The following is a 16,178-nucleotide window of genomic DNA, read 5'->3' as shown; positions in this document are numbered from 1 at the left end:
AATAAGCATAAAAAAACCACCCACGGCGCTGGCTGAGGCAATAAACCAACCAGATGTCGTTGCTTCAGTGCGTATTCAGGCTGACTTCCTTTATTGGATTAGTGTTTTGCCGCCTTTCACATGGCGTGCGCACTGGGATTAGCGTTTAGTTGGGTCAGGGGTCAGTTACCGCTGCAGATTGTGTTGCAATGTTGACAAGTGGAGCAAGCGGAAGTGGGTCAACTCATCCCTTAACTTCGAATTGGGTCTCGGGCAACGATTGCCATTCCACTGAATTTCAAACGGTTTTTGTCAGTCAGCAGAGATGGTGACATGGCAACCAGCCTTATGCCGTTCATTGCCTAACGTTACGATTACGTTAAAAACAGAAACGTAAAAACCAGTTTCGGACTCATGTTTGAATTTCGTATTTTTGCTTTTAAGAAAGAATTAGGTCCAAAATGTAGAAATAACTTTCAAAACTCCAAGAAAAAGGTTTAAAACTGAGTAATATATAAAATACTCCAAATAAAATATGCAAAATTTAGAAAGTAGCTCCGAAACTTGAGAAGAAAGCTCCGAAACTAAGAAATACCATTTCGAAACACAAAAAAAAATTCCAAAGGAATCAAAAATAAGAAATAATTTATGTTGTATTATTAAATTATATTTAATGGTATTGAAGAATAACACTGTGTTGGTTACATTAAATATTCCAGCAGAAGAATCCATTTAGATAGGGTCCGAAACTCAGAAAGAAGGTTCCAAAAGAAACGTCTAAAGCTGAATGAAAGATGAAAAACTCCGAATAAATTAAACCCAATTTAGAAGTTCTTCTGAAACTTCGAAAGAAGGTCAGAAACTTGAAAAGAAAGTTTCAAAATTAATAAATACAATTTCGAAACATAAAACAAAGGTTCAATGGAATCAAAAAAGAAGACATTATTTATATCATATTATTATAATATATTTAGTGGTTTTGAAGAATAAAACTGTGTTTAATATATTTTAAAGTTTTTTTTAATGATTTTTGAACACTGACATATAAAACATAAGAACCGTGCAATACAAAAGCTTTTTATCAATCGCCAAGATGAATAGAATGAGGTTGATTTGTTGAATTGGAGCTGGTATCATCCATGTGGTGCGTAAATCGAAACTGGATGAGGATAATGAGGTAGCAAGTAGCAGCGCCTGAAATCTGAAAAATAATATTAATAAATAAATTCTATAATTTATTAATTATCAACCCACAGTAAATATCAGTGTGCGATCCAGGCGAAAAAGTCCTGCGGCTGTGAAAAGAACTTTCCTATGCGACAGTTGTAATGAGAGTCGAAAAAGTCGATCTCTAAGCTCGGGATCATCGGTGATATTCAGGATCTTGTGAACTATAGCGGCCGTATAACTACTGTGCAAAATAGTGCGGCTGCTGCCCTCCACGATCAGTACGATAATCACTATGTACCAAATAAGCTGCATCAGGAAAAAGGCGAAGAATTCGTCAGCCTCAAAAACATCCAATCGTTTGGGATTCAGAATGGCCTCCAAAATGTAAAAGTCATCAAAGAGAATGAACAGGAAGGATATGGCGATGATTCCAAGAAGGGGATACGTGAAGTACTCCTCGATGGTCTGGCAAATATCGCAAAGGAGATTGTGGATGTTCGACACCTGTTTGATCGCATATTCCGGATTGAGGCGTATGACGGAGGTAACACTGTACCGCTTCATCGGTGTGCTGATTAAGTTTCGCAGGCGATGGGAGTAGCGCCTGTGGTTGTCAATCGAGTGCATTGGGGATAGTTCCAAGGCGCTATTTTGCTCTATATGGGCATCTAGAATATCCTGGAGGATCTGTCAAAGAAGTAATAATAGTGTTTTATACTTATAAAAAGGTGATAAGAACGTCAAATTTGTTTAGATTTACTTATTAAAAGGACATGTAATTATTACATCTGAATATATCATTTTAACTTTTAAGTGCTCTATAAGCGTATCTAGAATATCCTGAAGGATCTGACAAGATGTAATAATCATTATACCACAGAATAAAAAAAAAAATATTGAAATCAAAATTTCGTATTTGATATTAAAAAAAACCCAAAAAAGAATACCAAACTTATTTAATGAAACCATTTCATTTGAAAATATTTAAGTCAGGGTAAAGATATGATTATTATATATGACTAATTTAATGCAAAAAGTTGTATATATCTCAAGCTTAAGTTTATCGTGTGCATCAAAATATATTTTACATATGTGTTTTCTGTGCGACACCTAATCACCTATATATAGTTCAAAATAAAATTAAAAAAACAATGGAGGAAAACCGAATTTAAAATATTGTAATCGATATGAAATTAGTGGACTTACTCCTCTTTTGAATCAGTGCAGGTGATAAGAATCCCAAATTTACAAAAGAAATATTTATTTCATTTTGAGTTATCTTTTTGGAAGAACATTATGACCTTTTTGATAATTTTCTCGTCAATGTGTTCTTTGTACATTTTTTAATAATCTTTTTACTTCTAAACAGTTTAGTTTCAATAAAATATTGTCTCTATTTTTATAAGAAAAACAGGATTAACGTCCCTTGACACTCACTTCGTTCAACAAGCTAAACCTGTTTGATTAATTTCCTCCTCCTTTTTTATTCAAGAGTTCAATTAATAAATATCCTTTTCCTCTTTTTCAATAACATATTGTTTCTATTTCTTTAAACAGTTCTTTTCTTTTTTATTAAACAAATAATAAAGATTCTTTTTTCTCTTTTCAAAAACGGGATTAAAATCCCTCGACACTCACTTCGTTCAACATGCTAAACCGACTCCTTGCCAAGTCCGTGGTGCAAAGAAACTTGAAGACCATCAGGCTGATGTTGATGTGCGGCAGGGCGAAGGTCGTGAAAGTCACAAACGAGGGCGATATGGTGGCGCTCACCAAGAGGCTATAGCTCACACACAAGTAGATGACGTTGAAGAGCAGCATGCCGAAGGATATCAGGAAACTGGACAGCAGGATCCTTCGGTAGTCCAACTTCATGCCCAGTCGCACAAATATCTCGTCCACCACGATGTTATTCTGGATGATGCTGACCAATCTCTGTCGTTTGAACATGGCAAAGCCAAAAATGGTGGACATGGCCAGAATGCCTGTCAAACGCAGTGTTCCATCGCCCAATCGGGTGATATTTGTTTGGAAGAAGTAACCAATGATGGAATCACCTTCCTTCACAGAGATACCAAAACACAGGACGAAGAACAGAAAGTGCACAATACCGGCGATAAAGGAGAACTTGGATGTTTGCACCTCCTTTCGGGGATTCAGATTCAATTTAAATGGAGCCAGTCCCAAGAGCGAAATAAATGTTAGCGGTCGCAGGGCCTGAAACACATTGTCCGCCTGTGAAAAGCGCTCCCACAACTTAAAGGCCATTGATAAGCCTTATAGAGATAATAATATTCTGAATGCCGCTAAAGGTGTAACGTCCGCTCGATTCGCGTATTTTCCGCCAACTGACAGCGGAAGTCTTCGGCAACTCATGATGATGATTGCCTTTGTGTCAACTCGAGTCGCGACTGATATATCGTATATCAAAATCGTTAAAGGGCTGTCGCACACCTTCGCACACGTAATAAGCTAATATCAATAAAGGCAAATATTTAATTACCTTAAATGAGAGGTAGGGAGCTGAGTGGTCAAGGTCATTTACAAACAAAGAGTTCAAAGGAATTCGTGGAACGTTCAATTTTTCGTGAGCTTTATGTCCAATTCACTGGCTATTCATTACCATTGGCAAACAATTTATAGCAACCATAAAAAGACCGCGAAAAAAGTGGGCATTTAGAACGCCCAATTCTTGTTAAGATACCTATTAATAATTAGTTAATGGACAGTAACAAAATATCTTTAAATAAACATAAAATACGAAAGGAAATTTCTAGTTTTGACCATATAAAAACCCGTATATTTTTAGTTCAATGATAAGCTTTAAATGTATATGCTTTTGAATTTTCTTATAAATAAAAAAAACTATTTACTTTTTTAGTGTTTTGCCAAAGTCATGATGAGTTTCGTTCTAATATTCGCCTGACCCCCAAAAAATATCTACTCCTTTAACGATTATAGTTTTATTTTTAATGGTTAGTTCACATTGACAGAAAGTACTTTCGAAAAGCAGCAACAGTAACAACATTTACAAAAAATAAACATTCTGCTGGACGTATTCTATACCATTTCACCGGCTCCATCGACCCCCATATCGCTTCCCACATTGTAATGACACCGAAAACACATCTAAAGCGTATGATTCGTCATATTATTGTAGGTCTCACAGCAGGAACCACCATTCCCATAGCCATTGTTGGGGGAATTGGAGGTGAACTGCAGCAAGATGATGAGATAAGTGGTCAAGGCCCCGCTGATCTGTTGAAAGTGATTAGAGAACTAGGAAAATTACTTAACTATATTAATGTATGCAAGAACCTACCGTGAAATACAAAGTGCGGTCAATGTTAAATAGTCCTGCGGCGGTAAAGTTAATTTTGAGATGCATCAGCTGCATGGAAAATTGTTGCAACTTCTCCTTGACCTCAGCACTTTTGGTTTTATTGAGTAGGGAGTGCACTATTCCTCCTGTTTTCTCGCTCTTCTTGATTGCGCGATTACTTCCCTCGACTATGGATATTATAGCGATCAGATACAAGATCATTTGACAGGAGAAGAACGTCACAAACTCTACGGTTTTGAATTTACTCTCCCGCTTCGATTTTCCCAGCAGTGTTTCCAACACATAATACGCATCAAAAACGATGATCAGAAAGGCTATAGAAATAATGGTCAGCAGTTGGTAGGTAAAGTATTTGTTGGCCGTAGCAGCGGCCTCGCATATAAGGTGATGGATCTCCATTGATTCCTGTATGATCTCAGCCGGATCTTTTGTTACTATGGTGTACATGGAAAATGAATCGAGGCACTGAAGGGAACGCTGTTTTTGAGTCACTGCTTTAAGTGTACGAGAGTCCCATTGATGGGCCAGATTTTTAAGGACCTTTAAGAAGAATAAAGAAAAATATATATTAGTGGTAGTAATTTTTATATTTCTTTCCTACTTAACCATATTAAGAGCGCTGAGATAGATGCGCAGTTTAATCATTAAATTTCCAGCCAGAAAACAAACAGCACATACTATAAAATGTGGTGAAAAATAACTAATCACTGCAGAGAAGGAAAATGTGGCTGCATCTCTTAGAGTGATCATCAGGAAACTACAGGTTATATAGGCCGTCATAGTGCCAACCAATATCATGACCAATCGATTCATTTTCTTCGTAGCTGGAGCCTGATGCATGGTCACGCCCACCCGGGGAAACGCCTCCGTCTCCAGTCCATCAAATATGGCCAACACTTCCAGAAGCTTTCTCCGCTTCAACAGAGATATCGTTAGTATGGCAAATATTCCCAGCATTCCGTTGATCTTCTGCAAACCATCTATCACATTGGAGATGTCCGTGAGGAAGAAGTTTGACATCAATGAAGCACGATCGATGGTGCTATACAGAAAATTCCCCATGTAGGTGGCCATTCGAGTAATGATGTTGATGTAGCCAAAATACGAGGCTGTTAGTTTGCCTCTGCCTTCCGGAGAAGTGGTCACGTAATATGGTACAATTCCGAGCCAGAGGGCCATGAATATAGTCCACCGATAGCAGGAGTAGACGTCGTGAGGACGATGGCCCGACTTTGCAACCAATCGCTTAAAGAGCCACATGGCGTATGAGTGCTATACGAAGCCTCTAAGGCACTGGAATTCCGGAAAGTGGGATAAGAATCTCCAAAAGCTAATAAAATGAACAGCTCATAAAACGATGACGAGTGGTAATAATCTGTATGACCGAGATACCTATATTTAATTATCCGAAGAGCTGGTGCTTGGTCATTAAACGAGGGTAAAAGGCTTTAGAGTGGGTAGGTAAGCTCATTGGGGGAATCGGTTTGTGTGGGTTTAAATTCTAGGCATTGACTAGCACATAAATTTATGATATTTACTTGTAGTGCTAGGATACAAAATTAGAAAACAATTATAATAACAAACCGTAAAAGATTAGTTCTCAAAGGTAGTAAGTCCTAACAGTTTTAAAAGATCATATCAACTTAGTATTATTAGTTATTATAATACTTTAATATAACCCACCTGATTTAGTAAATCGAAATGCTGCCATAGACGATGTAAAGCAGCTCCAAATAGCATCACAATGCTGAGCAAAAATATTTGGGGTACATAGAATGCCACAGCAGCTGTGTAAATAGGTCTCACATCATTTCGTAGCAGCATCCATATTGAGCTAATCAAATAACTCAACTGAACGCCATTAATTAGAAATATTTGCCCGTGCCTCAATCGCATAATAGCAGAGTAGTTGAAGCACACCCCTATATTAAGGAATCGATCATCTATTGAGGATATACGATCCCAAATACGAATCAGTAATCGAACTCGAATGCTGCTGCAGAGAAAAAGAACTGACATGCCAGTCAATCCAATGAATTTTTGCAGGGACTCGCCCATTTGAGATATATCGGATTTAAAAAAGTAGCCCACAATACTTTGTTGTTCAATTAGAGCTGCCATAAAGCAGAAACTAAAGAAACTCAACTGGAGAAAGGCATTCAGATAGCCGAGTTTACTGAGATGAAACTGTCTTTCACCCGCTTGACCCTTCAATCGAAAAGGGGTTAAACCGAGAAGATAAGTGTAAAAAAGCAAGCTTTGCTCGGCACCAAAAGCATCCCGAGGTCTAAATAATTCGCGACAGAAACTAGACATTTCTTTAATTTCACTAATTAATCGATTGGTTCAACAGAGCTCCCGAAAAATATCTTGGATTGCAGACGTAATGAAACTATTCCTTCGGAGTCCATTGAAAAGTTCCTTTTATAGCTTCACGAGACACATTTTCTCACTTATTAGTTTTTAAAGTATTTATGATCCACACCTTGAACGTCATGGCGGGTTAAATATTGTCTACTTTTCGCTGTTGACAGGTCAGGTAATGGAAACCCGTCCATCACACACCGACAAAGTTCCTATTTAATGGCAGTTTCTGGCTTCCAGTGTTTATGAAATTATAAAGAGGGAATTGCTATATTCCAGTTGGCGGGTTCACGGTCATTGTTTGTGTGGGCTAATTAATTTAATGGAACTAACTGGATGGAATTGTAAACAGCTTAAAGACATAGTAAAACACGTTAAACGGATATTTTCACTGTCGTTTTTTCGTTTTCCTTTGGGAACTATTCATTAATTCAAACAATAGAATAGATGGATAGCTATAAAGTTAATAGCCCATTCCTTTCTAAATAGTTCAAGCAAAGTCGAAAATGAAAGCACTTGTAGGTAGCTTAGAAGGAAGTCCTAGGTTGTCCTATTTATACAAACATGCATTATTAAAAAAATATAATTATTAAGTTTTTAAGGACCTACATTTTTTTAAATTTGTACAAAAACTTCTTTAATAAGTTGGGTAACAAATTAATAGATTTGAAAGTTTTTTAAAATATAAAGTAAAATTTTAATACTCATTAAGTCTTCTAAAAAAATACCAAATTGAAAATCCTTTTTAAACAAAAAGTTTAATTTAAATAAAGGCTAAAAATGGTTTATAGATAACGGTCAGGTTCTTAAATACCGTTTCAGATAAATTATAATAATAATAATAATATTTTGATTTTTTGCTTACATAGTTAAATTGCATTATATTGAGGTTAAGAATGCATGTGTATTATAGACAACTTTATGTTGCTTGGTTTATTTTCAATTGCTTATAAGCTTACCACCAATTTAGACAATTTTTCATTTTATTTACGGGAAACAACCTTATTGATTTTAAATAATGTTCAGTGTTATTCCTTAATCTCACGCCTTACCTTATTGACCATCACCAGTCGCATCTCCACCAGATATGTGAAGCAGCTGAAGAGCGCAATTGCTATGGCGATGACCGTGTGCTGGATAAGAAACGTGAAGTGCAGGGCCAAGGTGGGCGATACTAGCGATGAGTATAGAACCGAGAAGGTTCCACAGGTGAAGAGAATGTTGACGAGGAACATGGAGATCAGGACCATATAGCTGTATCGCAGCACCTTGCTGTACATGATCTTAACTCCCACCGTCTGGAGTTGCACGTCCATGGTGTGAAACTTCTGAAGACACCTCTCCAATCGATGGTTCGGCACAAAGGCCGTGAGATATATGACAGTAACTCCAATGAAGCCGCTCACAATCTGCATCATATCCCCGAAATAGGTGATGCGTGAGCGAAAGAAATAGCTGGCCACCGACTCGCAGTTATTAAAAATAGTTAGGCTGTAGGCAAAGACAAACAAGGCGATGTGCATAATGCCATTTAGGTAGCCAAAGATGGTCTTCTTGACGGTCCTCTTGCCGGTTTTACTGTCGCAACTGATGTAGAAGGAGGTGAGGCCGTGGATATAGGTCACATGGAAAACTGGACGGAGACACTCGTAAAGCTGTTTGGCGGTAAAAAGTCGCCGAAATCTACGGCGCAAGGGCTGGCACAGTCCAGAACCCACTTCTATATCCGGGGTATCCGCAGGATCCACCGTTTCCTTGGCCGTTTCTATATCCATGTCCGCTCCGTTTGAGCTTCAACCGGCGACTGACGCCACGGACCGCAAATGATTTGCATTTTACCAGGACTCTTCGGTACTGGAACCTTGTGGGTGGGGTCGGAAAAGTAAATAATTTTCCCATTTTATACGTACTACAGGTCTAGACAAGCTGCTGTCCGCTTATGTTCCGACCATTAACCTATTAGCCTTAGCTGTTGCATTTTAATTAATGTCGCCCTCCGTGGGGAATTAATTCCCCAGCGTAATCCCACGATTTCCCCAACATAAAGAGAAGTTTTTCGTGTCTCTATTTAGATCAATGAATGACCAGAGACCATTTTTATTGTGCCCCTCATAAGCCTAATTAATTTCATGGCTTCCATAAAATGCGAAAATGAATTTATGGCAATTGTTCGACAGGATATTATAGCTTTTCTATTGCGTGTCCTTTGGCAGATGAGATTTGGTTAGTAACGTAAGAATTATGGGCACTATAAATGACATCGCAAATTACTCTTTCATTTTATTTGTTATGGGGGGCAAATGAGTTCTTTAGTTGATTTGGAAAAGGCGTAAAAGGGAGAAATATGTTTGTGAATTTATGAAAATTTTCCGGAATGATATTCAAATGATTTTGCTATTGAAACACCAAGCGAAAAGTTGAACACAATCTTTTTTAAGGAAAATCGTTTTGAACATATGTTTATACCCGTTACTCGTAGAGTAAAAGGGTATACTAGATTCGTCGGAAAGTATGTAACAGGCAGAAGGAAGCGTTTCCGACCCCATAAAGTATATATATTCTTGATCAGGATCACTAGCCGAGTCGATCTAGCCATGTCCGTCTGTCCGTCTGTCCGTCTGTCCGTCTGTCCGTCTGTCCGTCTGTCTGTCCGGATGAACGCTGAGATCTTGGAAACTATGAGAGCTAGGCTATTGAGATTTGTCGAGCAGATTCCTGAGCTTCTTACGCAGCGCAAGTTTGTTTCAGTAGAGTGCCACGCCCACTCTAACGCCCACAAACCGCCCAAAACTCTGGCTTCTACAGTTTTTATGCTAGAGTAAAAATTTAAACTGAAATGAATTGTTCTTATCAATACCTATCGATTGACCCAAAAAAAAGTTTGCCACGCCCACTTGGACGCCCACAAACCGCCCACAAACTTCAAAAAATCGTAAATATGAACGCGGATATCTCGGAAACTATCAAAGATAGAGTATTGGGATTTCAGATTTAGATTCCGTAGCTTTGTACGCAGCGCAGGTTTGTTATGCGAATATGCCACGCCCACTCTACCGCCCACAAACCGCCCAAGCCTGTGGCGCTCAAAATTTTTATGCTAGATAAAAAATTTTAACTGAAATGTATTGGTCTCGTCAATACCTATCGATTGATCCAAAAAAAAATTTGCCACGCCTACCCTAACGCCCACAATGCTTTAATCTGTCTTCCGCCGGTAGGTGGCGCATTTAAATCTCGCTTTGCTGCTTGCATATCTCCATTTACCTTTGGTCCCTTTAGCTGAGTAACGGGTATCTGATAGTCGAGGTACTCGACTATAGCGTTCTTCCTTGTTTATAATGCATTTTAAAATAAACTTCCCTCCAGCTTATAGGTTACGATATTAATAAAAGCAAAACTGAGTTATATTCGCAGCATTTCCATCTAATCCAAAATAGTTTATGTGAACAAATTGAATGACAGTTGCAGTTGATTACTATAATATGGATAGTGTTTATTACTATCAGGGGTATCACATAAATGCCTTCTTGCGAAATTCGGAGGAAAGTACATAAGCATTAATACAAGTTTCCCCCAAGGAGGTTTCACCCACCCCCGTGAAATATGTATAATATTTTGATATTAGACAGCAACTAAAAAATTCATCTGAACACGTGCCGAAAATAAATTATATTTTCAAAGCATGCCTTAAAGTAGACAATCCATTTGAGTGTAATTTATTCACAAAAACTATTGACTTGCAGAAATTTAATCCATTTTTCAGCAGACCACACATTTTGACCAAATAGTCTAGGCATTGTTATTTGCCTTTCACACACCTTACCTCCGAAGAGCAAACTTAATAACTAAAAATATCAAAGGGAATCCTGGCAAACGAACTAGTTCGATAGAGCCCATTGCACTCCTGTGAGTAAGCAAGGCTTTACATAAATTAATTTTCACACTTGACTTGCGATTGAGTAATAAAGGCGATGAAAGCAGTGAATCCCCCTTTGAAAGCCCGTCACGCACCTCAGACGCGCTGTCTCCACCTGCCTGCTGCAGGTAAATATTTACTTTTGCCTGTACTTGTCGACCGTACTGATAGCCCTAGCCCCCACTCACCTGATTGATGATACTGAGGCGCCGCTCGAAACTGAAGGCAATAACGCAGAACAAACAAATCGCAATGGAGACGACCGAATGTTGCAGGAAAAATGTCATGCAAACGCAGAACGAGGGTGTTACATCCAGCGAGACGAGCAGCCGGAAAACTCCCACGAAATAGACGCCCAGGATCAGGAGTTTAAAGATCAGTACCAGAAGCGAGTACCGGAATATCCGCGAGTACTTCACCCGTATTCCAATGTTCGAAAAGTTCGTATCCAAGCTGTGCAAAATAGTTAGGGTGCCCAAAAGCTTGCAGCGTTTTAGGATTGCCGAGGTATAGATCACAGCACCGGCTATCAAACCATTGAAGATCTGCAGGCGATCACCCACAGTGGAGATCTCGGTGCGGAAAAAGTATCCCACAATGGATTCTCCCTGTCGCAAGGATGAGATATAGCAGAATCCGCACAGGCAGATGTAAATAAAGATGTTGAAGACGCCGAAGCAGGACATCTTCAGATAGGATTCTCCCATTTTCCGACGAACCACATGGAATGGTGTCAATCCGTATAGAAAAGTTAGGAAGAACAAAGGACGCAGGGCCTCGTAGACCTGAGAGGATATAAAGTATTTGCGCACCCGACGGAGCGCGGACATAATGGCGAAATCGAAGTAATATAAACCGGAAGCGGAAATGAAAACAGAGCCAGGTCAAGCGAATCGCACAACCGTTCGGATGAAAGTGCCAACGCGAACTGGCTGGCCAAAAGGGAAAACAGCGACTGCTAGGCGACGGATGCAAACGAAGTGAGCTGAAGGATAATAAGGGGAGGGGGTGGAGTCAAGTGAAGTGGGCTAAAAAGGATATAAAAAAGAAATGCCGGCTGGCGAAAGCTCATTATCATGTTGTCTAGGATTCACAACAACAAGTGGCAGGATATGGCAACAAGTGTTATCGTTTTCTCACTCTGTCAAGCTGCCAGTGATGGCAAGTGGTTTAATTTTAGAAGCTCAGAAAATGGACATTCAAAATATTATAATTTAATAAAGGTAGTTAGAAACTATGTTAGATTAAATTTATATTGACCATCAAAAGTAATAGTTTAATTGTTGAAATTAATTTATTAAATGTTTTATGTTGGCTTTAATTCATTGTATTATGAGACTCCTCAAAAAAAAATATAAAGAACCCAACGTTTGAATTTAAGGACCATTTTGTTATATAATAGGACACATTTTTATTATACTACAGGATTAAGTCAAAAAAAATTTGACCTTAAGAAGGGATAATTACTTCCTGAAATATGGAATGGTCCAATTGAAGTAATTTTTCAATCTTTCGCGATATAAAGAACTTACGCTTGATATCTTTCCTATACACAAAGAAAGAATCTGAATAATCATCACTGTGTCCTTCAAAACACAGATGCCTTGAATTAAATTCAGTTGTTTAAAGTATTAAGATAACAGTCGCCGAGTGTGTGAGTATCCATGTGAGTTCGCTTCGTGACGGGCAATTCATTATCTTCATTATCAAGAGACACTCGAGTAATCGCATATCTGGTCACACTCGAATAATGGGTGGATATGGTATGGAAATAAAGGAGAAGGCTATCAAGGGGGAGTTGTTTCTGTCCATTGCCTTTGCCGTAAGCTGATCAGATTTCTCCATTCAGTTTGCTTCTTGTGCACAGGGAACTGGGGATTACTCTGATTGACAGGTGATATATGATGATTGGGTGGGTGGTTATTTTTACAGATAACTTGAAATTGTTGATAGACGGATTGCTTTTATTAAGTACGAAAAATAGTAAACAAAGCAAGTCGTTGAAAGCGAAAATAGTTAGGGTCTAATTTATTAAGAAAATATCTAAAATACTCTGAATATTCAGTTCACTTTTAATAGTTCCTTTTTTTTATTGTATTAAATTTTTTAACATTATTTTGTCAGGACTTACCTTGTGCAAACAGGTTATCCTTCGCTGGACCGTTCGCGTCATCAGGCAGAACATGCAGATGGTGATGGAAACGACCAGAAGTTCGTAGACAAAAATAAAAATCAGCTGCCATGAGGCGTACACCTCCATTTTGGCAAGGCAAACTAGACAGGTGGTCAGAAGTATAGTATCAACGATGACGACCACTGATATGACCAGGACAACCTGGCCCACAACGGTGTTGAAATTGACAGGACTTCCTAAACGGTCTAGTTGCTGATCTGCTTGCACCATAGTCTTCACAGATCTTAGAAAGTGTTTTCGCAGGAGAAGCGGGTTGATGAAGGTAAATATGGCCACTATTATGCCTCCTATGGCGTGGAGTTTTGTGCTAAACTGCGACACATGATTACTCATAAAGTAGCCAATTAAACTCTCATTGCTCAGATTGACGTAGCTGTAGCAATATGCGAGGAGCAGCCAACGAGAAATGGCATTTAGGAATCCGTACCAAGAAGGTTCCAACACACTTTCTTCCTGCGAATTTCTCCTCACCAAGTACGGAGTAATGCCCAGGGCAAAGGCAATGGTCACCATCAGGGAAATGGACCCATAACAATCCCGGGCACTCAGCCAGTAGCGAACTCGACCTCGAAACCCGCGAAAAGTGTCGACTCCGTAGCGGATCATTGCTAGAATCCGAATAAATACATTTCCCAATAGAGGTGAAGCCATTTCGCTGAAGTGCAATCCTTATCGTAAATTAAATTGGTGCGATAGGGTACTGTAATTGATGGTGTGTGCTTACGCAGCCATGGCAACAAATTTATTGGAATATCATCAATATATATCTAACTATATGCCGATGGAACCATATCCTAATCTCAATTCGGCTAGGTAGTTGTATTATTAACAAGCATATTCTGAAATTAGTCACAAGAACTATTGAATATCGCTATTTTCGGAATTCATTTAAGATTAATTCTAAAGTTTTGTAACAAAAGCCCAACAAATTGTAAAGTAAGAACAAAAGAACAACTTAAGATTACTTATAAAAAAGTTTTTGTTGTTATTTGTAAAAATAAACGTTAACTATGTGCAGAGTATGATTTTGAATGATCGCCACATATTTATCGAATATATCCGAGTATAATCTATCAGACGTGATACAGAAAAAGCATTTCGCTGAATTCGTCTTGAATTTACATTGATACACACAAGAAATCCACCCCAAGCTTTTGTTTATAATTAATAAATTTAAAAAACCTTAGCCAATAATGTATCTACTTTTCGATCTGATTTACCCTTGATCGAAATTCACTATTCTGCAATACGATACTTTACAGAATACCCTAATTATTGGTTTCACACAGCCTTATCGATATTATATCGATGGTAGCGCAAGTACACCACTGACCCTAAAAGTACTGACGCCATTTTTAAAAATGGACAGAAAAGCGCAAATCATGTGGCAAGAATATTATTTTGGTCTGGAACAGAACGCTACACTGCAAATTATGGAGAAAACCTCTATAAGGAATACGGCGTTCGGGATGAAGATCGAGGACGAAAGATCATTTTCCTTCAGTCAACTTAACGAACTTTCAACTGAGATGCCTCTGACATGCGTCGAGAAAGTTAAACTTTTCCAAAGAACGGTGAACAAATTACCAGGTTATTATGCGACATCAAAATGATTAGTCAACACCTTTTCAGGCCGCTTCCGAAGCTCATACCGGGTTTGGCCAGGACTTTCAAATGGTCCCCAGCAACACTGCATCACCCCAAGTCGTTTCTACACCGTGGGATCTTGTGGAACATTCAGCGAGCTGCAGTACTGAGTCCTATATCTGTCAATATCGGAATCTCTTAGGTTTTTGCAAAATATTTAGCGAATCCAGCCAGTCTTTTAAAGAAATCCTCATAATTTCCAATGGCGAATGCCATTTGCATTGCGAATATTATAGATTTTTAGATACCCTCAATTAATATTGGATTCTAATTAAGGACTATTGTTTTAAATTTCAGAACCCCCCGAAACAGCTTTCAGCAGCCTTTCCGGATCGGGCTGTACAGGAACTGCTACTTTTCCTGGTAATTCCATTGCAGCACCAGCAATGGGGCCATGGAGGCCTTGGGCTCTAAAGGAAGAAGTCACTGAACTATACTCAAGCGAGAAAAATCTTTCGGAGGCTACATCACCAGTGGCGGAGAAGAATCAGAACCATGACAAAGTCCATGAGCCCGAGCAGTCATCCAAAGTGGTAGAAGTGGTACCACCAAAGAAGATTGAAAGGGCCTCGGTAAAAAGTGCTTCCAAACGAAAGAAGGAAGAGGCTCGTCTAAAGCAGGAGGTGGAAGAACTAAAGCGAATGATGCGAGAGAAGCGTAAGCACAAGGAAGCCTTTGTTGCACTTCTCGATTCCCTACATGAGAAAGGCATACTTACCTACATGTCGCAATGGGACGAGCTTTATCCGATCATATCCAAGGACTATCGATTTTTAGACATTTTCGGACCTCACGATTCAACTCCTCTGGATCTCTTCAACGACTATGTTGAGATCCTGAAGTCCGATGTGGAACAGAAAATCATTCGAAAGATACTCAAGGAAAGATCATTTGTGGTCCAGTCAAACACGTCCTACAAGGACTTTGCTAGGATTGTTTTTCAGGATAGACGCTCGGCCCGCTTGGATGAAGACAATGTGATGGTCACCTACGGTTCTTTGCTTAAGAAGGTAATTTTGAATTATATCTAACTCACTTTACCAATATTGAATTAATTTTATTTCCAGGCGAAGGAGGATAATAGAGAGCGGATAAAGGCGTTAAGGGAGCTGCGGAAGCTGGAATATGAGGTTAAGGACAAGTGGCTAAGAGCCGAAGTCTCAGTAGCCGAACCGTACAGGAATGCCAAGAAACTGGTAGAGCACTTGGAGGCATTTGACTTCTACGATAGGAAAATAGGCGTGAGAAAAATATGGAAGGACTTTATCAATGAATGCGAAGATGAAGTGAGCCAAATGTGTAACAATCACTATCGAAACTACCCTGAATCAAAAAATAAAAAGAATTACTGAGCTGGAAGTGGAAAAGTCAAAAGTCGATCGGGGACTCCGACTTGCAATCGCCGACTACATTAATATTTATGTAAACTTAAAGTATAATTAATATGCGCCCTCAAAAATATGGCAGCATAAATAATCTTTATAACTCAAAAGAATGTTGAATATGAATATTTTTGGTCCGTGAATTAAAGAAATAAACAAATTGAATCACCCGACCGAAGATCA

The 16,178-nt window shown here is 38.8% G+C and overlaps 3 protein-coding genes across 7 annotated transcripts; 1 reads left to right on the top strand and 2 right to left on the bottom strand.

Moving 5' to 3' along the window:
- Window positions 1-1,060: 1,060 nt before the first annotated feature.
- LOC119547972 (putative gustatory receptor 28a) lies at window positions 1,061-3,417 on the bottom strand. Its single transcript, XM_037855023.1, has 3 exons — window positions 2,788-3,417; window positions 1,234-1,836; window positions 1,061-1,180 (listed from the first exon to the last, which is right to left on the bottom strand). The coding sequence occupies exons 1-3, from the start codon at window positions 3,415-3,417 to the stop codon at window positions 1,061-1,063; spliced, it is 1,353 nt and encodes a 450-aa protein (XP_037710951.1).
- Window positions 3,418-4,221: 804 nt separating this feature from the next.
- LOC119547158 (putative gustatory receptor 28b) lies at window positions 4,222-13,572 on the bottom strand. Of its 5 annotated transcripts, none has more exons than XM_037853880.1 (3): window positions 12,904-13,572; window positions 4,472-5,032; window positions 4,222-4,407 (listed from the first exon to the last, which is right to left on the bottom strand). In XM_037853880.1, exons 1-3 carry the CDS (start codon window positions 13,570-13,572, stop codon window positions 4,279-4,281), a joined length of 1,359 nt encoding a protein of 452 aa, XP_037709808.1. In that variant the 3' UTR covers window positions 4,222-4,278. The 5 variants fall into 5 exon arrangements, with proteins under 5 accessions (XP_037709808.1, XP_037709809.1, XP_037709807.1 ...); XM_037853881.1 differs by lacking the exon at window positions 12,904-13,572 and adding an exon at window positions 10,961-11,662; XM_037853879.1 differs by lacking the exon at window positions 12,904-13,572 and adding an exon at window positions 7,909-8,631.
- A 768-nt stretch (window positions 13,573-14,340) lies between these two features.
- Window positions 14,341-16,052, top strand: LOC119547913. Its single transcript, XM_037854951.1, has 4 exons — window positions 14,341-14,540; window positions 14,599-14,755; window positions 14,911-15,623; window positions 15,681-16,052. Exons 1-4 carry the CDS (start codon window positions 14,349-14,351, stop codon window positions 15,963-15,965), a joined length of 1,347 nt encoding a protein of 448 aa, XP_037710879.1. The 5' UTR covers window positions 14,341-14,348; the 3' UTR covers window positions 15,966-16,052.
- Window positions 16,053-16,178: the final 126 nt, after the last annotated feature.

Source organism: Drosophila subpulchrella, chromosome 2L (assembly GCF_014743375.2).
Source record: "Drosophila subpulchrella strain 33 F10 #4 breed RU33 chromosome 2L, RU_Dsub_v1.1 Primary Assembly, whole genome shotgun sequence".
In the NCBI taxonomy this organism is placed as follows: Eukaryota; Metazoa; Arthropoda; class Insecta; order Diptera; family Drosophilidae; genus Drosophila; species Drosophila subpulchrella.
Note: the sequence above shows the minus strand (reverse complement) of the source record. Positions and strands in the feature narration are given on the sequence as shown.

Bases quoted from the DNA above. Each gene is read 5' to 3' on its own strand.
- LOC119547972 (XM_037855023.1), bottom strand. From the start codon at position 3,417: ATGGCCTTTAAGTTGTGGGAGCGCTTTTCACAGGCGGACAATGTGTTT. The intron at 1,837-2,787 runs GTGAGTGTCGAG...CTTCTTTGACAG, and splicing joins GGTTTAGCATGTTGAACGAA to ATCCTCCAGGATATTCTAGA. The intron at 1,181-1,233 runs GTGGGTTGATAA...ATTATTTTTCAG, and splicing joins ATCGCACACTGATATTTACT to ATTTCAGGCGCTGCTACTTG.
- LOC119547158 (XM_037853879.1), bottom strand. From the start codon at position 8,631: ATGGATATAGAAACGGCCAAGGAAACGGTGGATCCTGCGGATACCCCG. The intron at 5,033-7,908 runs GTAAGGCGTGAG...TTCTTCTTAAAG, and splicing joins GACTGGTGATGGTCAATAAG to GTCCTTAAAAATCTGGCCCA. The intron at 4,408-4,471 runs GTAGGTTCTTGC...CACTTTCAACAG, and splicing joins ACCGCACTTTGTATTTCACG to ATCAGCGGGGCCTTGACCAC.
- LOC119547913 (XM_037854951.1), top strand. From the start codon at position 14,349: ATGTGGCAAGAATATTATTTTGGTCTGGAACAGAACGCTACACTGCAA. The intron at 14,756-14,910 runs GTTTTTGCAAAA...TTTAAATTTCAG, and splicing joins TCAATATCGGAATCTCTTAG to AACCCCCCGAAACAGCTTTC. The intron at 15,624-15,680 runs GTAATTTTGAAT...TTTTATTTCCAG, and splicing joins ACGGTTCTTTGCTTAAGAAG to GCGAAGGAGGATAATAGAGA.